Source organism: Passer montanus, unplaced genomic scaffold (assembly GCF_014805655.1).
Source record: "Passer montanus isolate IOZ18808 unplaced genomic scaffold, ASM1480565v1 scaffold74, whole genome shotgun sequence".
In the NCBI taxonomy this organism is placed as follows: Eukaryota; Metazoa; Chordata; class Aves; order Passeriformes; family Passeridae; genus Passer; species Passer montanus.
Window position 1 is genome coordinate 2,421,320 of NW_024372592.1, and position 23,498 is coordinate 2,444,817.

Here is a 23,498-nt window from a genome sequence, read left to right on the forward strand (position 1 = left end):
CTTCAGTGACAGTTGCTGGCCCTGCCTACCCTCCACGAGCCTCCCACAGCAGCCTCATTCTTCCAGCCCTACAAGGTCACACCAGCAGCTGGCTGGGCACACAACAAACTCTTTTTCCTCCAGTGCAGCCTGCAAGGCAAGGATCTGCCAGCTCCACATCCCTGTGGACTCGCAGCGGCCACAGCAGCTCCTCTGCTGAACTGGTACCACTTGACAGCTTCTCTTCACACTGGCATGGAAGCTGATCACATGAAAGATTAATCAAATCTTATTTCTCACAAAGGAAGAATGAATTCTAGTGATTTATTAAGGAATTGCTCTCTGTTAGTTTTGCGAGTTATCATCAGTGTACAAAGAAAAGGCATGGCTGAACCTCCTGAGTAGGAAAAGGTTGCCCTCATGTCCTGGGAAGCAGACACCAAATTAATCCAACATCAGATTTATGCCCAGATCACTCATTATTTTTATGAGCTACACAGCTCTGCACAAATGTCTCTCCACTGGCATTCCACAGCAGCACATTAAGGCAGCCCCCTGTTTTTATTCCCCAAGAGGTTGCTGAGCACCTGGCAAACAGCACAGAAGCCAAATGAACTGCCAGGGGCTGCTCAGAAACTCACTGGACACGCAGGAATTCCTGGAGATCTCCCTCCCCATTAACAAAATGGCATCAACTATGCCTCTAGCCTCACATATGTAAATATTAAAATCTACCCTGCAAGGACTGAAGGCACACAAACTCTCTCAAAGCCCCTAAAGGTACATAAATATATTTCCATTTAATGTGTTTTCTATGCAGAAACCTTAGAGATTTTCTTTTATTAGGTAGGATCAGACACAAAATCAATTAATGTCTATGAATCTGTTATTTTATTGTACCTTCTGTTTTTTCTTTATAATCATGCATCTTTCCCTTCCTTCCCCAGCCAAGCCAATCTAACATTGTTACACCTTAATTATTTCTTTTAAAAATGAATCTTCTCCAACCATTCCCAGTCTACTTAAACTTGCATTTCTCCCTGGTTTTTATCTGCATACTTCACCAAATAATAAAGGGAAATAGTGAACAGTATTAACATAATATAGCTATATTCTGCTCTAAGATTACTGTTTTCCTTTAATAGCTGAAGTAATATTCATTTAGGGGATCCAGAGAGAACAGAACTGATTAACATAATTAGCTTGGAACCATACAATCCTGGATATCCAAAAGAAGAGTCACAGGGATACTTTTAAGTGAAGTAATGAAAATAAGGTCTCACTTAGCAGAAATGAGATCTTAACACTCTGCTGTCCCCACTAAATAAAATCTGAATAGGTAAAGTCAGCTGTTGAATTAACAATCACTGAATTAACTGCACCTGCTCTGTGCCTTGCCATGAAGACAAGAGCTCCAGCTGCAGCCACATGAGACCCCAACAGCAGCTCAGGGCTCTGCTGTCACTGGCAAGCAGCTCTGCAGCCACAGCACTAAGAGAAAGGGCTGAAGATCTTGTCTCCAAGTCTGGGAGCTGCAAATCACTGCAAGATCAAACCCCAGATACAGTCAGGTGCCTGATGGTCACCCTACTACAAGGTTCCTCAAAGATGTCTCACTGGAAGAAAGTAAATACTGGATTCCAAGGTCTGACTGGAACTTAGAATTTCTACCCATGGGCCTCACTGGTGGTGATGTGCAGCACCAGTCCCAAGCCATCCTCTCATCCTTCAGTCTGGACTACTTCCACCTTCTAGGGAGGTCTCTAAGGTCAAAGACAAGACTTCATTTATTAGACCTGATTGAAACTGCCTTTTTATTGTAAGAGAAGAATGGATCTTACATCCATCTTCACATCCACCACACCTGCTAACACAGGTTTTCATGAACGTTTCAAGAAAACTTAAAAAAAAAAAAAAAAAAAAAAGTCAATTGCATAAACATCTGTCACTTAAGAACATTAAATATGCAGATCTATGGTTTTGACCATTACAGCATGTGTTGTAATTAGCCTCCTTGAGTAACAGTGGTAGTTGAAATAAATTGAAAAGTCTAAGACTTAAAAAGCTTACAGTCCCCCACACACTGCTGCTGTATAAATCTTTAAAGTAATCTTTAAAGACCACTTTGATGTATTTGTTCAATACAAACACAAGGAAATACTTTCTTATATTACACAATCAACAGATTTATTCTTTTCCTGCATTTGTATTTGAATCCCAAGTATGCTCCCTGCTGACTCAAATCACAGCATTTTCCTGTTTCTGGTCTGGCTTAAGTTTAAGAAATGTAAAGCTTCCTCTGTCCTTTGCAGCTTCAGTTGAGGATGGAAGATATTTAGTGCACTATTAAACCTTGGTACACCATTCACCCCAGAACTCCAAATTCCAGAGGATCAATTCGTTACTTCACAGTTACAAGTTGGACAATGCCTGACAACAAAATTTTCATTGGGGAAAAAAAAAATGTGGCAAAAATTGACCACAATAACATCACAAATGCTACAAAGCTTAATTGCCTGAAGAACTGCAATGTTCAACATCTTTTGGTATATTATATTTTTATTTCTCAATTACTATTTCAGAACTGGCCAGGGCACTGTGAAGAACTTTGGGGCTTGTTAGCATGAAATATTTGTGGCAATAACTGTGATACACACAAGTCATCTAATTTAAAAAGTCAATTATATTCAATGTTTCTATATTACTGAACCCATTATAACCCGGACATTAAAATGTTTAATCCTCACAATGCCTGCAAAGCAATACCTATGCAAAAGGTTTTCTCAAACTATTACTCAATTATTTTCTCATGCTCTCCTCTAAGTGCAATAGCATCACATTGTGCCACTGCACAGTTTCATTTTAAGTGAAAAGTATTTTGAAATCATATTTATTGTCACATTTTCAATATAATCTGTGAGAAGTTTCTTGCAGAACACTGATCTTCATGGTCTCATTGAGTTAATCAAGAAAAAACAAATGTTGTGCATTCAGCTTGTCATTTGTGACACTTCTAAGTGTTTAAATCCATGAGGAAAACACACTTGCTGTTACCCAGGAGTTTGAAGAATTTTAAAAAACTGTTTTGAAAAATAGTCATCTGTATCATTTTGAAACCTTCATGATAAATAAATTTGGTAGGTATCATCCACAAAAACCTCAGTAAGGTATAAAACTCAAAACCAAAAGTGATGTGAAATGAATTTGCAAGAGTGGTCATACACAGGTAAGGTATGAGAAGGGAAGAATTCACTTGACAGGTGTCTGAACACAAAGAGCTTTAGTACAAATGGAGTTGTCTTGCTCTACAATATGAAACTCAGATTGCTGAAGTAACAGCTTGCACCATTACAGTATCCAGATACATTAGGAAAAAGTAAACTTCCCAAACTGGTACAGTTTTAAATTGTGTGATTTGTCAGGAGTGAATTGTAGGAGTCTATGGCTTTACTAGACACAAAAAAAATGAGAATATTCACATTGGGAAACCAATTCTACAGCAATAAACACACTAACAAGGTGCTCTATTAGGTCTGCCTCCCCCTCAGTGTCTGATGCATGGCACATAAAGCTGTCAGGGCAATATGAGGTGTTATGGATATGTACAACAGTGCTTGGCAACAGAATCACACCTTCAAGGTAATTTGCAGAGGAATCCTGACCATGAATACTGCTTTAATCTTCCAGCTTTTCAAAGGAAATTAAAGCAAAAGTGTCACTTTCAAAATCAATAATATGTGGAAAAGATTTCTGAAAATATTAAGGAGAAGGTAAGAAAGCTGTTGTTTTTCACAGATAAAATTCTATGGCTCACTTCCTTCTTTCTATCTCACAATGTACTTACAGACTCACAATTCTGATTGAGTCTGTCTCTCAAAATAATTGGAGCTCTGTTACTGTAATCATTCATTTGGAATTTTCACTGAACAACCTCTGCACAGTATGGGGGTAGTGACTACAGCAGATTAAAAAACAGCTTTCAGAAGTTTTGTTAAAATTCATAAGCAAGCCAAAGCAATTAATTAACATATGGGATAAGCCAGTGTGACATTCCACAATATAATTATCAGGAAACATGCTGCAAGAAAGAATTTAATGTTGGCAAAAGGTTGTACCACATGTGATTTTGTGACTAGGTTTTATTTGCAATTATTATTTGTGGATTCTGTGGATGTTGCTGCCAATTTGCACAGCACAGTGCCATGAACATGCAGCTCCTGTCCAGAAAGTCTCAAGCAATGTGAACTGTAAGAGATGAGACAAAATAAAATTCAAGTTTTATCAAATTCAATCAAATCTCAAAATGGTGACTTTTCAGTAAAGTGCTTGGCTGCTTGAAAGAAGATGACTTTGCTGTTAAGTTTATATTGCTAATATGAAAAATTATCACAAAATTCATAGCAAAAAATAGAACTGTGTTTTCACTTCCAAATGCTAAAACTATGTGCTGTCCTCTGTTTTTAGTGGAAAGGTATGTTCTATATGAAAGCCTGAAAGTTTCCCCAGCATGGAATCAGAACACCTCTGAGAAAATTTATAATCTGCTGAACTGAGCACATCAACACTTCTAGTGATTTTTGATGTCACTTTAATTGCACATAAATGAACACTGAGGTTAAAAATTCTTCTCGGAATCTAGTTTTTACAGAAAGATAAAATTAGCCTAAGCTACCTTAAAATTCCCAAGAGTCTAAAAGGCAAATGAAAGAGAATGCCTTGCTTCTAATTTACATTTGATAAATGTCTAAAACACCTAGGATTTTCTCCTTAAACACATATCTCCTGTTTTGAAGTGCTGCTCAAAGGTTCCTCCCTGTGCAGATCACTCACACCATAAATTAACAGCGATCCATGGTTTGCATGTTGGCACTTCATCTGCATTAAAATTCATGTACCATGCAAAGCATATTTGAGCATAAATTACCTAAGATGGTATTGTTCCAGCAAGATATACTTGTTCACTGCTGAAGTTCAAAGCATTATGTACCTACACTTGCTTTGTTGAGGAAATAAACTTCAGTGGTCTCAAATCCCATCCTGGTGAGTCCTTCATCGGGTCAAGAGTAGCAGCATCTTTGCACTTCTAAAAACTGTCCCCCCTTTTAACCTCCTTTACAACCTGTGCCAGTGAAACATACTCTGGCCATTCCCTACATTCAGTTACTTTCATCTTCTGGAAATGCTAAATCTAGTAGGAAATGAATGAGGTAATAATGATTATGCTACATACTTATGTTTTAGAGCTTAGGCAGTAACTCAAAGCCATTGCATATCACTTTATGAATGTTGTATAAATTAAACCATATTAACATAGTCAATCATTTTTTTCAGTTCTGCTAATAGCTCTTTCCATACAAGGAAGTACTTTATGAATTCCTAGTACACACTGGATGATCTTTCACTGAAATCAAGTAGCAGCAGCTGTTAACAAAAAACCACATTATTTGTCCTTAGTTGGCAGAATTATCCTGCAGCTTATTTTTGTGTTTGCCATCAAATCTGCAGGACTACATTCACCTCATTTCCTTCTATATCTGCAGGGGATTGCTGAAGTGACAGCCTGGACTAACTCAGCTGAAATAATGGATTTAAAATTCGAATTTCTACTCTAGTCCTAAGAATAAGCTTAGAATAAAGCTAAGCTAAAGAAAGGGATAACACTGTGACACAGATTTAGGAAAGAAAAAAAAAATTTTGAATTACAGCATATAACAAGAGAACATTTCTTCCTTCCACAGCATGACCATGCATGAAATGAAAGTGAGAGAAGAACCACACACTAGATCACCACCACAACACAAGGGGAAAGGGAAGACAAAAAACTAAACAGAAGAACATCTTAAATACTGTTGCAAAAGAAATTAAATGCACAGTCCAAGACACAGAAAAATTCATTAGTAACTTCTAGACACGTAACTTCTAGGCACTTCTCCTTCTGGTGAAGTCCTACTACTAAATACACAAGTGGTGTGCAAATATGTGCAACTGCAAAGCTCACAGGTGACCACCAGAGAGAAAGTCTGGTTCCTCTCCCTTTGCTACACCTGGTTTGGACAATTTTCATGAAAGAGCTTTGAATACACAACCACTTTTCCCCATCAGGCTGACAAAGGACACTTGTTAAAATAGCAAGTGTGAGAAAAAGTGAACAACAAAGGCACTGCAGACTTCCTTGTAGTAACCAAAACACCTTCTAAAGCAACACTTCTGACCACAGACTCTTGCAAAAATAACACCTCACTTTGAGGAAGCAAATACTGCAAACTGCCAGGGACAGCTCATGCCTTTGGACACAAGTTCAAATGCACGAATGGATAGAGAAGACTCACAACACAACCACCACCAAGAGTGCAGACAAATTCACAGACCAGTGTTCACTTCCATCATGGAAGCAGAGCTGTAAATTGAGTCAGAATAGACAGAACTAAGCAAATAAGCAAATTTTACAGCACATCCAATGTACTCTTCCACTGTCAAGGATGTTTAAATGAAATTACCTATTTATCCTGGTCTCTGAACCAGTCTCACCATTTCACAAATGCATAGTAAGCAAGGATTCATTTCAACTTAGCAGGAATTCCAGAAGTGATAAATCATGTTTGCTGTGTTTTCAAAACAGGTTTTGTCATACAGAAATGCAATTAAAATACTATTGTAAAAGTAGCTCCCTGTGGAAGCATGTAAAGAGAAGAAGAAGAAAAAAAAAGAAGAAAGGATTTGTCTAATGCTGGGAAGATGGACCTAAAAAAAAGCATTTTGAATCTAATAACCAATGCAAGAAAACTACCACTTCTCTTCAAAAATAAAGATAATATCCTCAGGGTCTATTAGGGCAAAAGGAAAGAATGTTAAATAGAGCTGAAATTTGTGTGATTTTTTTGGTTTTTTTTTTTTTTTAACAGCAGTTCCTCAGTATGATTAGCAATGAACATTCTGCAGCAAAATCAGTCAAGGCAAGTGTATCACATATTAGAAGGCAGAACCATGGCACATGATACAGGATTCCGATGGAGAGAAGAGAATTCAGCAGAGTTCTCATGGTAAATCTTTATAATGCCTCATGAAAAATTCTAGACGTCAAAATGAGGTACATTTCTATACTTAGGAAAAAGAGAAACACAACATTTCTCTAATAAGAGAGACCTGAACTTTTTTTAAAATAAAGATTTGACTTTGGCAGCTGAAAGAGGCTGAGCTTGGCACACTTCTTCCCAAGGGAGGGAAGAGTTTAGCCACTCTCCTGACAAGAGAGTCTGACCCTGTCTCACAAAGCTGAGAAGAAAATGACAGCAAGTCCCTGCTGAATGACCAGCATAAACAAAATGCAGCAAGACTGACATTTATAATTGCACTGTTAAGAATAAACAATTCACTGCTATTTTAGCACATCAACACATCACTTAACATGTTTGGCAATATTTACTGCACCTAGAAAATTGAGAATGGTGGCTCCATGTCTCTGTGAACAGTAACTTTGCAGCTCTTCTTGTAGCCTTGGAGCTCTTTCCTTGAACTCTGATGTGCAGATTGCATGGCCTTAAAAGGAAATGGCCTTAAACTGAGGCAGAGGAGATTAGATTAGATATTAGAAAAAAAAAAATCACTTTTTGGGTGGTGAGGCATTGTAACAGATTGTCCAGGGAGGTGGTGGAGTCAGCATCCCTGGAGGTGTTTAAGAGGCTTCTGGATCTGGCACTGGGTGATGTGGTTTAGTGGTTATGGGGTTACAGTGATGGTGCTGGATTTACTGCTTGTCTTGATGATCCTGTCTTCCAACCCTGATTCCATGACTCTCCTACTAAGACTTTGAAATTACAGTTATATAAAATCCCTATTTTTTGTTAAATGCCACTTGATTATTACCAAATTACATCAACCGTGCTTATTCTTTCTTTCTATTACCTAAAATCTCAGCATAACTTCTTTTGCTGCCAAGAACCCTCAGAAACCTGTCCTCACAACTCTTATCTGGAGCTGGAGAGAATTCATTCCCACCCAAATCAGCAGGGAGAGCTGTGCAAGAGTTATTGCTCTTGGACATGTGGTTCAACAGGCACACAGGAGAAAATACTAAGGAAGGCACACAGAATCCTTCAGAGACAAGGACAATTTTCCAGCAAGGCTACAGACAAATTACCAAGAAAGAGAATCCAAGAGGGGATAACTGGTTGCTCATCATATTGCTCCCTATCAAAAAGTTCAGGGTAAAATAATAATACTGAGAAAAAACCAAAAAACATCAATAGTTTAATTTGGAGATATTTAATGGAGTATCTCAATCCTTGACTGAGCTCTCAGTTTCTTTGCTCCCCTAACTCGTTTTTGGAGCACGCTGTAAGAATGCACTGGAGCTAATAAAAATGCACTAGGTTTTCTAAAGAGTGAAGTTTGATGGAGAAGAAGAGCAGGTAGGTCTCATGTCAGCAAAAGAAAGAATGAATTCTGCTATTTGAAAAGTGCCTCTGGCAATGTGATAAGCTCCATCATTAGCAAACTATTCTCAAACCACGTTCTCTGCTTTAACAGGCTCATGGGATAAAGACTAAGGGTATGAGTCACATTCTCAGCTGCTGTGAATTTGTACAATTCCACCAGAATCAGCACAGAGCTACTGTAAGAGTAACACAAGAATCTAACCCAAATTTTGGAGCCTCATGAATGGGGTGAGGGGCAGAACACATCTGTATTTTCTACCACCAGTACTTCTATTGTACCACTCCTTAGTCTTCAGGGGATAAAAACCCACTTGAACAATTTTGCAAAATAAACCTCCAAACAGTCTCACTATGCTGATCCTGGAATGTTTATCACCATAACAGCATCTGCCACACCAAATATATACCCCAGTTTCCATTTACTGAGCAGGTAGTAAAAGGAAAAACGTGTTTAAAGTGAATCACCCAAGTCAGACCACAAATTGTGACAAGATAGGTTATTGCTATAAGATAACAAATACTAATATAAATTAACACAAATCTTGATAATAACAAGGTCTGAAAAGAACTGATATGGTGCAGGCTGAAGAAATAAAAGTACTCTTTAATTTTTTGAATAATGTCATGTCTGCTATGACTTTCACAGCTCATCACCAAAAGTTACCAGAACAATTCTGTTGCTGGCATTCATCAGGAATAATGGGGGGAAAAAAGATTTTGGAAAGTTGCAGTAAATAAATTGCAGTTTCTTCTGGTTTTTGTACTTTGTAACTATTAATGTCTGAACACTTAAAACACTTTCCACAATATATTAGTCAGAGTATTCAGGTCAGAATCTGTATTTCCCAATGAGGAGTAGTAAAATTTGGACTTGAGCTGTAACTGCTCCAAATTCCAAAAACTAATTTTTTTTATTTTACTTAGAAAAGCAAAACTGTGGTCTTGAGATCAAAAAAGATCTCATTTTCTTATAAAAGAAAACAGAACACCTCCTTCTCACCTGAGTGATATACAGAGAAAGAAATATAAAAGAATCATCAAGAATACACACACACAAGGATGCTTTACCAGTTTTCTTATAAAAGAAAACAGAACATCTCCTTCATAGCTGGGTGATATACAGAGAAAGAAATATAAAAGAATCATCAAGAATACACACACACAAGGATGCTTTAAAAGACCAGATAATATAAATCCTAATTCACAGCTAAAAATGAAAAGAGTGGGACTTTTATTTTTTTTTTATTTCTGCTTAGTCCCCAAATGATTGAAAGACTGAAATCTGCAGTTCCAACAGGTACCAAAACAAATGAACCTGGCTGATGCTTTTTCTTCAGAGGGATAACATCAATCCTAATTCACAGCTAAAAATGAAAAGTGTGGGACATTTTACTTTTTAAAAATATTTTTGCTTGATCCCCAAATGACTGAAGGACTGAAATCTGTAGTTCCAACAGGTACCAAAACAAATGAACCTGGCTGATATTTTTTATTCAGAGGGGTGTTGTTCAATGCTTTACAAATTTCACTACAAAGCCCCTCAGGACCTGGAGTACATTGACCAGGGGTGTGCTGGTGATGCTGCCCAGATTTGCTCAAATTTTAGCTTTCTGTGCCATTCTAGAAGACACTGAGGCCATCTGGCCTATCCTGCTCTGACTTTTGGCCTGGTGCTGAAGGGGCCCAAAGAGGATCAGCTCTTTAAACTGGTGCTGACCTTTACAGTTGCAAAATGCTGTTCTCAGCTTCTCCCCTACTTCAGGATCACGGACAAAGTTTGGGCTGTTTTGCAAACTTCAATCAGCCAATGCTCTTGAGACCATTCAACCTTAACATTATGTGGGGCAGGGAAGAAGGGGAGGAAATCAAGTTATTTTGTCCTTGTAGTTAACTGGTGAGTTTAATAAAAAATAAATATAAGGATATAGTAATGAAAAATACATCTTTAAGTATGTGCTTCAATGACAGTCAGTTAAAGCTTAAATTCTTATTTACTTATAAAAACACTGTCCTTTGAATTTCTTGCCTTTTTTACTCTAGTAAGACCTTTAATAATTTTTAGCCATAAAAATAACTCATACACTTCTAAATAGACAAATCAATATAGACATTACATAAACTGTCAGTTTAAAGAAATAAAATACCTTTTAAAACATTCCTAGTTGTAGTAGGGTACTTGTTACTACCCAAGGAATAAGGTATTTATTTTAGTATCTTTTTTAACCATTCCAAAGTAGCACCAAATCAACTAAATAATTCCAGGAGGGGGAAGGGGGAAATCCCACATCCTGAGACATTACTGGAATGCCTGCTATGAGCTTCAAGACACTCAGAAACTCCTCTTGTTTTTGGTTTTTTCCCTGAAGTTACTCCCTTATCAATGAATGCTGATAGAAAAAATGCAAATAGAATTTATCTACAAGGTAAAGAAAAAGGCTGGTGAAAAAATAGTCCACAGTGAAAATACTTAGGACATTTAATTTAAAATTTAGCCAGGTTCCAAGACAGGATAGAGAGGAACTGCTTTTTTGTGGGGTGCAGGGTCAGCATTCATACAATGCTGACCAAAAAGATACAACATATCCAACAAGAGGGGAGGAAAAAAAGGAAAAACTAAAAACTAAGCAAACAAACCCCTGATTTTTTATAAATACCAAACACATTGTGCCTTTTCATTTCCAAAATCAGCTTAAACAGTTTTTGTTATGACTATCTGTGAAGAGATCTCAGGCATTTCTCCCATTCCTCAAATACCTGATTGCAGAAGTCATCTATTACAGGCTAAGCCTTATCTGAGCCCTATGGGAGTCCCCAGAGATTGGCTGCTGGGCTTCCATCAGCTGCAGGCACAGCTCAAAGCCTCCATCTCCTGCACTTTCTGGAAAAGAATATCCAATCTTATCAAAACACTGGCAGATTGTATATACAGACACTGGTGCTGGGCTTCAGAGGAAAAAATGTTCATTTTAGAATTGAATGGCACTTTTCACATCAGCCTGACTGCTCAGCAGTGCTGCACTGTCATGAGGAATCAGCAGCAGGATTTGTACTGGAAAACTAATTGCACTGAATAAGGACCATGCCTGAGGTTTTTCTGGGAAGGGATATTGCTGCTTTTTTATATATATATTTTTAGGGTTATTGGTAACCACATTTGGCTTCTATAAAATATACTGGTCTGCTCTGTCAATACTCATGGTCATGACTAAGACAAGCTCCCTGACATGGGATTCTCTGAAAGAAACATTATAAAAGTGAAGAGGTTTTTTTGTTAATAGGCTATTCCATGTTATATGAATATTTATTTAATTGATGTATTAATTCAATATACTATTCCATGTATATCAGGTGACACTGAGGAAGATCAACAGCACTTGGCAGAAAGAAGTCTGTATTAATTAAGAGGAACAATAGTAATTGGAGAGACAGAAGAGACATGTGGAAGGGGATGTTGAGAACATGGCTGGAGATGTACCCCCAGTGGGAGGAACACCATGTGGGGGAAAACATGTAAGACACAAGGAGCAGAAGGAGAAATAAGTAAAAAACCAGGAGCAGCAGAAATGTGCAAGAGTTCCTGCACTGCCCTGCCACCTCCCCAAAGGAACTGGGGTGATCCAAGGCTAACCCAGGACTAAAAGCAAGGGAAGTTTGTCCTGGAGGCAGAGGGGAGACAGGTGTTTCCTCTAGGTGCCTGTTAGAGTGGTATGTTTGGAGTGTTCCTGCCCAGCATCCAAGTCAGCAGTCAGTATGTCGTGTTACCTGGCAGTAAATTATGAAATAAATTCTCCAAGTTGAGTCTGGTTTGCCTGCAACACCCCATGGCTTAAATAAACCACAACCCACCACTTCCCTACAGCCTTGCAACAACAGTAGCTGGTAAAGGCCAAATTTTCTACAATTTAGCTAATAATGAGAGCTTCTGTCTTCCTGGTTCCTGCATGCCTCTACTGTACAATTTCTGTTTGCAGCACAGTAGCTCATAACTGCTACAATTTAGTCAGTGCCACTGAACAAACTCCTCCTAGCTGCATTTTATTTTGCACACTCTGCTGTTAACCATCTCAAGAGACAAGTCCCCTTGGGCTCCCCACAGGTTATTTCTCAGCTTAGCTTTGCTGGAAACCTTCTTCCTACATCCAACTTCCCTCTAAAACTTCCCTTTATTCATTTCAAATAAGTCTCATTATTATAATGCTCTGCTACTTCTCACTGAATACATTTTCTTGTTCCCTAAATTCATTAAGTATTAACTCAGCTATATTTTTTTTTGTTTTAAATAGCAATATTAATAACCTGTCCACACCACTTTCCTTTTAATATCCAGAGTTAACTAGAACATTCACGTTCCTTTGCAGAACTGCAAAATAAAGTACTGCAGCAAACAAATTAAACTGTGTTCTGAAGGCAGCAGCTACTAAAAATTTAGGACAATATTGGGTAAAGATGGACCTAACTTGTAAACAGTAAATACTACATCACTTAGAATTGGCCAAAGATGCCAGATACCTCAACTGAGGGTCTTATAAATAGGTTAAAGTGACATATTTTACTTGAAGGGAAATGTTGTATCTGTTTCCAATCACAATCCAATTTCTCCACTGGTAAATAAGAAAGCACTTTCCCTCTCAGTCCTCTCTGAGGAAAACCTGAGCCCACTTCTACTGGTATGGCAAGAAGACAACAAGAAGTGTTAAGTCTTCAGGTCCCCCAAGTTTACAAATTCCCAGTTTAACACACAAATAAGGGCACTGGGGCACCAGAAGAATTGCACATGTAGACCAAAACTACTCTTGAAATGTCTCTAGACTTGACATTCTCCCACATTCTATCTAGTGGCAAGTTACACATGCAGCCTGAATGCTTCATTCCCTCAAAATTATCTTTCCTGCCCTATCAGCAATCAGATGAACTTTGAATGCCCCTTCACAGAGCCAAGGAAAGCTGCAAACAGAACACAGACAAGGAAAAATGGAAAACCGCTGATAGTAATCAAAGCCTATTGTACTTGAGAAAACAAGCCCTAATTTTGTATCATGTTCCTCACACCCAGCACCCTTCTGACACAAAAGACACCTCTCAGTATTTTAAGATGTCAATACAAACAAGATTACAAATCCCTGTAGACTTTAACAAGGACACTGTAAATTTGGTACTGCCCCAGATTTTGTTTTCAGTGTGCATCAGCCTGTCTGCTAATTTACACTGTAAACACCTGAGAGATTGTAGGGAATTATGGCTCTCAGGGATGACAAATTTGAGGCTTTTGGTACATCCTGCTGCATTTCAAACTCTCATAGAACAGGAGTTTCTTTCAGACACAGCAGGCCCAGAATGACATCACAGTATGACATGACCCAGACTATAGTTAAAAATCTATAGTGCAATATAAATTGTCATTTCAGGGAAATACAGTTAATATGTTTATCCTAATTATATTTCTTCTATTAGGAGAAATTTTGCTTCTCAGGAAAATAAAAACATCATTTGCAATAAGTTGAATTTCTCTTAAGCAATCATAACGCAGCCTTGAGAACACTCCCAGGTGAAATCTGCCCTGGAACAAGACATGGATAAGCTACAAATAGGCACAGTTAGTGAAGAGATTATCTGCATACACTGTTAACCTGTGCAGTCTTTATGTAATTTAAATCTTTCAGCTTTCATCCCTTGAAGTTGACTATACAGAGAATTAATTCTGTGTTGGTGAGTAGAGATGTTCCTGGGCAAGAGGAACATCTGAGGTAACGACTGAACAGCAGCAGCAAGTGGAGAGAACTTGGAACCATCTTCTACACCTAACACATAAAAATGCAAGCACCACAATACAGGTAACAGGAAAAGTTTAGGACTTCTCAAGGATACCAAAGTCAGAGGTGAACCCTGCAGTGGCTTCCATTGCCTCTCCCCCAGAAATGAAATAACTCTGACATCCTTTCTCCATTAGGAATGCTACAACTGCAGGCACGTGGTGCTGCAGCTGGGCTTTACCACCACAAGGACCTCTTTGTGTGAAACAGATCTCTGAATGTCACACATCAAATTAACTCACTCCAGTGAAGCACAAGCAGTCTGCAGGTAAAGATGACTTTTAACTGACAGCTCATAAAAACAATAACGTTGCAAAAAGGAAAGAAGAGAAGGAAAAAATGTCCTCCAAAAAAAAGAATATAAATATCCCCCTTTCCCAATACTATGAACTACATAGGTATTACTAAGTTTTCCAATTATCACTGATTTTTCTGGATTTGAACTGCATTTCATGTATTCAAACAAAAATGCCAAACACCAAGAACCTCAGAGAGTCCTAATATCATCAAAAGTAGCAAGTCAGCTTGTGCTCAGTTTCTGCAAGCTGGATATTTGCATCTGCCAACCACAAAAACCCTAATACAATGTAATACTCTAATCTTCTATTTGCCAAAAAGGATCAGATTATGTTACAAAGGAGGCACCTGTAGGGGAACTGCATCTGGACTCTGGCATTTTCTGACTTAAAGTTGATTCAATATTAGGTCCCAAATCAGCAGAGATTTCAGTAAGGTTAAAACAAATATATGAAGCCAAAAGACACTCATCCTTTATGGACTGAGATACACTTTTGCTCATATACAACTATTGAGTAACCTTAATGTGTTGGGATATTTTTAAAATTAAGCATTTTAATAAAATTTTTATAAATCCTTCCAAGAACTTCAAGTTTGTTTACATCCAACTAAGTTATTCACAACCAAAATTTATCTGCAATTTAGCTTGGAATATGTTTTTTGTAGACTATCAATTTTCACTCCCCAATAAAATATTTGAAAACATTTCACTCCCTATGCAAGATCAAATTACAGAAATAAAAACCCAGATAGAAACTGAATTGAAAAGCACAGTGAAAGATTAGCCAGCAGTAACACTTACCCAGCAGTTTCCAAAATATCTATTAAAGTCAAAATAATATTTTCACCAAATAGGTAATACAATAAAGAGCCTGAATATTCATAGTAGCAAACTTTTAATCTTATTTTCTTTAGGCTTGCTACTTACTGTAGAAACCCAAATCTGTCTGTGACTTTGTAAAGATGGTAGTCAGCATCTTCCCACGGTTCAATCTGAGCACCCTCACGTCCCTAAAGGGCAAGGAAAAAACAAAAAGCCAAATTATATTTCATGACGCAATAAATAAAGACACATAAGGGAGCATTCAACCACTGAAAGCATAACCTTTGGGACACTTTGGGACATGGTGGCAGGAGGTTAGAGGAGGAGAAGGAGAACACCAGTCCTCACCTAACCAACCAAGAAGAAAGAGAGCAGAACAACTATGCCAACCTTTACAAACATTATTTTCACCCAGGAAATCTCTTTTAGTCACTGCTATACACAAAATACATTTCAACCCTATGCCAGCCTTTACAAACATTTTCATCACAGGAAATCTCTTTTAGTCACTGCTATACACAAAATACATTTCAACCACAGTCACAGTAATCCCACACTTGCTGTTAAACTCCGCAATAATCCATCAAGGTCCCCACAGTGCCCTCTACTCCTTTCATTTCCCAAGTCCATCTTTCCTGAACTATCACCTGCAAGAACACATCCTGCAGACAGTGCATGCTGACTTGCAGCAGCTGTCAAACAATGCAGCACTGAGTCTTCCCCTCAATTATGCATTCATCCATGTCCCATTCCTGCTCTCCAGTTGCCAATCTTGCAAAAGGCTTGCAGAAGTTTAACTACATTTCAGCTCTGCCTGCTTCTGGTGTGGGCTGTGCACAGGTTACTGGCTGTGAAATCAGGCCACCCCTCAGAACACACAGTGAATTGGGTTTGGGGGGCCTGGTTTTAGTACAGGGGCTCCAGGGGTAGTTTCTCTGAGAGGCTGCTGGAGGCCTCCCCCACATCCAACAGAGACAAAGTCAGCCAGCTCCAACATGGACCTGCCACTGGCCATGGCCCAGGCCACACTGGAGCAGGTTTGGTGGCAGGACTTGTGACCCCATGGGGGACCCGTGCTGGGGGACCCGTGCTGGAGCTCCTGTGCCTGAAGGACTGACCCCGATGGAGGGAGCAGGGCTGAAGACGTTCATGGAGAACTTCAGCCTGTGGGAGGGACCCCCACTGGAAAAAGGGAAGAGTTTAAGGTTTAAGAGTTTAAACCCCCAAGCAGGAAGGAGTCAAAGAAACAATGTAGGATGAACTGACCACAGCCCGCATTCCCCATCCTCCTGCACTGCTCAGGTGGAGGAGGTAGAGAAAATTGGGAGCAAAGCTAAGCCCAGGAAGAAGGGAGGGTTGGGGAGAAAATGTTTTAGATCCAGTTTTTATTTTATTTTTGTCCTACTCTGATTTGATAGGGAATAAATTAAACAGATTTCCTCAACTCAGGTCTGCTTTGCTCATGATAGTCATTGGTGAAGGATCTCTCCCTGCCTTTATCCCAACTCAGGAGCCTTTTGTTACCTTTTCTCTCCCCTGCCCAGCTGAGGTGGCAGTGACTGAGCAGCTGTGAGGAGCAGCTGGTGTCAGCCTGCCACACACAAGCAGCTTTTTCCTCAGTCCAAGGTGAGCCACTCTTTTACTGCACACTGTGCAGACCAGTAAGTCTGGCAAATAAAACATTCCATGAACTCTACAAAGCTGTTGCTCTGTACTCCACTGACACTTAAAAAGTCTGTAAGTGTAACAAAAATTCCTGACTACCACCTAAGCATTCTAGGCACAGTCTGTGCCAGGCCCTTCCTGACAAGGGGTCCAAGAACAAACATGGTACGAACAGGGCATTTCTTTACCTCCCCTCAACAAGATGAGAAACAATACAGCTCACTCATCTTTTCATTTTTCTACTACGATTTCAGTGTTTGTACTACCATAACCAAAGACTAAATAAATAAAAAGTAAAATTATAGTCCTTCTAATCTCACAGATACACTGAGCATCCTCAAACACCCAACTTTCACTATTTCTAATACAATACATTCCCTGAAATAGTCCCAAAGTAACTTGCTATGCACCTGAAATTGAGTCATTATCCAGAATATCCCCCGTGGAGAGAGAGTTTAATTCACCCAGAGGCCAGTGTATCATTCATTAGTACATTAGTACTCAACAGAGCATTTTAAACAACAGCTAGCTGGAATAATGATTCACTTTTTAAACAGACATATTATGAAGTTTCATTATAAAACGTCTTTTAAATTACTAAAAAGTTCACTTACTCTGTCATACTTGGCAACTATCTCTGCTCGTTCCTGGGCAAGTTTGATAGCAGCATCCTGCTCAGCATCTGCACCTGTAGAGGAATTAAAATAATGTTGTTCAGATTTTCCCCCTTGTGACTAAAGAACTGTAGCCAAATACTTGGAAAATCAACTTCAGGGAGACTACTTCAATGGAGAAATGCCAAAGCTATTGTGTCAAAGCAAAATATGACCTTGGTACATGTCCTGAATACTGCTCAAAACAAAGTAGAGTTACTGCAGAGCTGCTTAATTGCTGAGTTTAGACAACTTCTGATTTTCCACCAATGTAGATATTAAACACAGTAATAAAATAATTCTCCACAACCCACTAACTGAAAGACTGAAGAAAGTACTAAAGGCCACTAATTGGCAATTCCACAAACATTCTAATAAAGAAAGCTGAAACATTCACTACTGGCTTAAAACAAAACTGTGACGTATTTACAGGATTTGTAAAGATACTGGAATACTGAAGAAATACTGCATGGCTTCTTAGAAACTGCCTACAACTTATTTCTCAGAAAACAGGGAAGGATGTCATTACAGCGTCAGATCTGCAACTTGGGCAACACAGAGCTGGAATAAGTGTAAGGATATGACAACAGGAAGGTTGACAGGCAAAAGAAAAAAAAAAAACAAACAAAACCCAGTGTGTGAGTAAGCACTGGACATAAGGACACTGCAGGTGCAGCATTTACTATGTGAGTGGAGTTCAAGTTTTGCTCAGTCCTGTTCCCTGAGCAGAAACCATCTCTAGGACATGGACAGGAACAGAGAGCACCAAGAAAGGCAAAGTTGTTATTCTGAATATCCAACAACAGAATGTACTTCAATATCCCAAACAGAATTATATCAAAGCAATGAGGTAAATCAGCTTTAATTAATAAGTTTGTGAAATATTCAAGCATCAAATTATTTTGATTATTAAAAAGCAATGAACTTCGGATAAAGCAAGGCTTGAAAAAGGTTTAAAATATATTTCAATCTAACACTGTTATAAAAATAACTCCAAGCATGTGGGTTTTTTCACTATATAGTTCATGGCAACATAATGAACTTCAGGAATTGTACATACCAACCATCTGGGCTATGAAATAGAAAAACAGATCAGACATTACAGTTTTCTATCGTATGACATTAACACAATTATTTGTTCAAACCTAGTGTTTATTTAATAAAGGTTACCTATATATTTCTCAACATTTAGACAAGAAGTTGTGCCAAGGTGGCCTTCTAAGCCATCTGTTAGAGATTTAACATGGCCTCTGCTTGTTTTCACCCCACCTTTCTCCAGGGGAACACCAGGAGAACCTCAGTATGACCCACCACAGACACAAGCACCAGCATTCCAACAGCACTGCCTATCCCAAGCTTCCCTAAGGGAAGGGCTGGCTGCTTCTTCAAAGCTTTCTTTTATGATCCCCAGAAGTCACACCTGGCCCCCTTTGTCACCATCATTTTCCAATCCCATTACTCCTGTTTATTAAGAATACATAGAGCTCTGTCATTTTCTCCAGTGTGCAGCAGAACCAGCACACATGTATTTACACAGTTATTTGAGGGAGGGAAAAAATAATAACTCAATCTGCTATATTTAGAAGCTTCACATCTCTAAGCTACAACACTGACAAATAATTTCCTCCCTGTAAGATAATGGGTGAGTAGAATCATTTCATAGTGCTCAGACTTCGGTGTGTCCAAGCAGGGCACTGCTCCTCCTGTGCTGGATCCTAAGCTGAAAGGGCACTCATCACACAAAGAAGTTGAGTCTCTGGTTTGTTTTTGTCTGGCACAGCTTTACAGCCACTGCAGGGCTCTGTTACCTGGCTGCCCATGTGAGCTCTGAGCAAGACAGAGCTCCCAGAGCCCTGCAGAGCCCCTCCCCAGCCCTGTCGCACCCAGGGGCACAGACACAACCTCACACCACTGCCAGGGCATCCAGCACCACCTACTCCCCCAGCACAGTTACAACATCTGGTTCCTAATCTTTACTAGCTGACATAGCGTGTCTGCTGAACTGACAATGTCCACTAAAGCTACCAAATCAACACTGACAGAAAGCAATGGGTGAACCCTGGTTTTACTTTCAAAGTGAGGAGATAAAGGAATTGTAACCAAAGTTAAATTGTGTTTCCTTTTGGAAGGCAGATGTGTGCTTACAGCAAGTCTTTACAGAAGACTAATTATGGCTTTTTAAAAAATAAACTTTTAACTTCCTTAGAAACATGACATTCCTTCAGCAACTTCAAGCACTGATTGACCCAAATCTCCACTTTGCCAATGGACAGCTGTGGGGAAAAGCTACCTTGTTTAAAGTTTAAAGCTCACCTGCTGCTGAAGAAATAGATTAAAAAGTCCTATCATTAATTTCCAAGTAGAAGAGATTAGATTTAATTTGAGAAAGAGTGAAAGAGCGTGGCTGAATATAAGCAGACAATGTTGTATTACACAGTAGTCAATACATTCACGAAGTACATAGCTGATACATTTTTTAAACAGACCTGAAAATGGTTTCTATTTTTATTTTAAAATGTGCTCAAAAGGACATGCATAGATCTTCAAAAACACAGAGAGAACAATAATGTGAGCTGAAAAAAGTTTAAACCTTTGCTTATAAGAATGCCAGACTGTATTTGCAGCAGAAAGCAAGTTCCTGATTTGTGCAGAAAACGTGGCCATGGCTTACCATCCCTTCCTCTGCATAAGCAATGTGTGAATCAAAGTTTGGCATGTTCTGTGTCTCATGACAATTCAATTACAGTTAGTGTGTAAATTATCATATTCATTGCCTTTAAAGTAATCCTCTTTACTTTCTGCCAGAGTCATCTTAACCTCCCAGCTGCACTGAGATAGTTCAATGTTTCATTAATCCATCCATACTGAAAACCCAAAAAACAGCTTGAGATGGGGGCAAGAGCTTTTATTTTGGGAGATAAGCATTAGACATGATTTTTTTTTAATAAGAGGAAATATTTAAATACCTCCAACTTAGAAATTACACATTGATTCCTGATAAAGTAAAAGTTAAATATGGGAACAAGAAAAATTCTTTGGCACAAAAATGCATCACTATGAAATTGAAGACAACCGGTATTCTGAAGTCTTATCAGTTTTGTTCAGTGTTATCTCAGTGAAAGCAGTTAAAGCTATGATACAATTATGATTAAATTTACTAATTAAAAGTTATCATTACAGATTATACAGGAAACAATGCCATCTCAATTGAGGTCAACATTAATATATAGTCAATTAATTAGTACGGAGAACCAATTTGAACTAAAAAATGGGAAAATACACTAGAAATGTTCTGATGATAAATTCTGTCAACAATGGCATGCTAAACAGCACTTTCAAGTCCCCCCAAAATCAGTCAGGCTTACAAGATACAAGTAAGCATGGCTAAAATCCTGCCATCAATCATAGAATGACAGGTTGGAAGGGACCTCACGGACCATGCAGCCCAAGCTTTCTTGGCCAAAGCACAGTCTAGACAAGACTGTCCAACACCCAGTGCAGCTGAATCTTAGAAGTGTCCATTTTTGGGGAATCTACCACTGTCCTGGGGACATTATTCCAATGGATGTTCTCACTGTGAAAATTCCCCAGTGTCCTGAATCTCCTCAGGAGCAACAGACACAATGCAAACTAAAAGTATATAACACTATGCTCTATTAATGAAAGCTAAACTACCTGGAAGACACTAACTGTCGTGACATTTAACAGCAAAACAACACAGCCAGGTAAAAATAAATACTAGTAAAGAAAAAGCAAGGTTGTGGCCTACAAATAGATGTAAAAATTGAGTTCTGAATTTTATTAAAACTTCTCAAATATAGAGATTTTTGCAAGAAACAGAGATATGGTTTCATGATCTGATGAAACTAAAAAAAATCCTGCTTTACTCTTGCTTTCATCTTTCTTGCCATCTTCTCTCTTCTGTTCCACATTGATGAGGAGTATCTGTGGATGGAGTCACCTACAGACACCAGAGAATCTTGACCCAAGGACCCCCTAAAATCCACTTAAACATTTATTTTAAGGTGGGGGTACAGAGAAGGTAGGGGGGAGAATTTACAACAATGTCATTTTGTATTCATGTAAATCACTGAGCTAAACACTGAGGATCCCTCTTGCAACCCCTGCAGTAATTCAGTTTTCCAGAATAAAGGAGTGGGAACTGGCAGGACTATCCCTTATGCTTCCAGCAGTCAAGAAGGAGCTGAACAGCCTGTGACAGCCAGGCAGGAGCTCAGCTGCTCCTGGTTGGGGTGACTAACACAGAGCCCATAGTTACACCTGGCTTTCATCACAGCCTGGCAGAACTCAGCTGCCACTGAGGGAGGAATGGCCAGAAGACAATAAAACACTGGTCTTTCCCACAAAAAGAAAAGCTGCTGCTCTACAAGGTTTACTAAGCACCTGTATTTTGAATTGTTTGTCTAATCCTGCATGGCTTCTAATCCTGTTCAGCTACAGAACTCCAAACCAGCAAGGCACAGCCTTTTTAGAAGTGATCTCCATGTGCAATCCACTGAGCACACATCTCTAGTCCCTACAAAAGTAGTCATACAATTTATAGGAATGGTCTTTAGTGTTACTCAAACTCACTAGAGCTGTTCTCCCTGAAACAGCCTAAAAAATGACTAGGCTGTACCTCACCTGCCAAAGCTAACAACCACAGAGCAGCTCCCTCATGAAGGTAGTAAGAAATAAGTACCACCAAGAGCCTCAGTGAGTTCCTTACACTGAAGGAGCAGTAGGCACAAGACACATTGCAGTCCTGCAGTATAATAAACTGCCTCCTACAAATGTGCCATAAATTGAAGAAGAATCACAGATTTGTTTAGGTTGGAAAAGACTTTTAAGATCATTGAGTCCAACCATTAACCCATCACTGCCAAGCCCATCATTAAACCATGCCTCTAAGTGATTTCAAATACCTCAAGGGATGGTGACTCCAACACCTCCCTAGGCAGCCTATATACAGTGCTTGAGAATCCTTTTGGGAACAAAATTTTTCCTGCTATCCAATCTAAACCACCACAATGCATCTTGAACTCGTTTCATCTCATTCTGTCATTTGTTACTGCAAGAAGAGCCCTGCCCCACCTGGCTACTCTCCTGGTCGGGAATTGCAGAGAGCAGTAAGTTTCCCCCTTGAGCCTCCTTTCCTCCAGGATAAAAAAAAAAAAAAACAAAACAGTTCCCTCAGTCATTCTCCACAGGACCTGTGTTCCAGACCCTATCACAGCTCCATTCACTTCATGCTCCAGCACCTCAATGTCCTTCTTGTCACAAGGGGGCCAAAGCTGACCCCAGGATTTGAGGTGTGGCCTCACCAGTGCTGAGTACAGGGGGACAACCACAGCCCTGGTCCTGTTGGCCACACCACTGCTGGTACAGGCCAGGATGCCACTGGCCTTCCTGGCCACCCGGGCACACATTGGCTCAGGCTCACCCACGGTGGACCAGCACCCTCAGCAGTGATGCCTCTTTCCATGGGGCTGAGGCTCAATACACCAAAAGCATCCTGTGTAACCTTATCCCAAATTCTGAAAAGCGATTTCTTCCCTTTTTGTCCTTTATCCCACCATCGTCTCTCCAACCGCAGAGCACTCTGAAAACCCCAAAAGAACTGAAAATGTTAATTTGTTTCCCATTACTTTACTAAAATTCTTGCTTGTTTGCACATTACACATCCCACTGCTCAAAGAGCTGCACTGGCACAAATTCCTGTCTGCAGGCACCACCACCAGCTGCTATGCATCTACACATTCAAAGCACATATCAGAGCAATAAACAAACTCTCTGGTCATAGCAGAAAGTCCTTTAAATACTCAGGCTGTTTATT

General features: G+C 39.2%; 1 protein-coding gene across 4 annotated transcripts in view; it reads right to left on the reverse strand.

The window, feature by feature from the left end:
- Positions 1 to 23,498, reverse strand: part of USP6NL (USP6 N-terminal like) — a 112,688-nt gene that overhangs the window by 43,673 nt on the left and 45,517 nt on the right. For all 4 annotated transcript variants that reach the window (XM_039730906.1, XM_039730907.1, XM_039730904.1 and 1 more), the window contains 2 exons: positions 17,624 to 17,697; positions 15,450 to 15,532 (listed from right to left, as the gene is read on the reverse strand). In XM_039730906.1, coding sequence (XP_039586840.1) covers positions 15,450 to 15,532; positions 17,624 to 17,697 — 157 coding nt within the window. The remainder of the gene's footprint in view (positions 1 to 15,449; positions 15,533 to 17,623; positions 17,698 to 23,498) is intronic.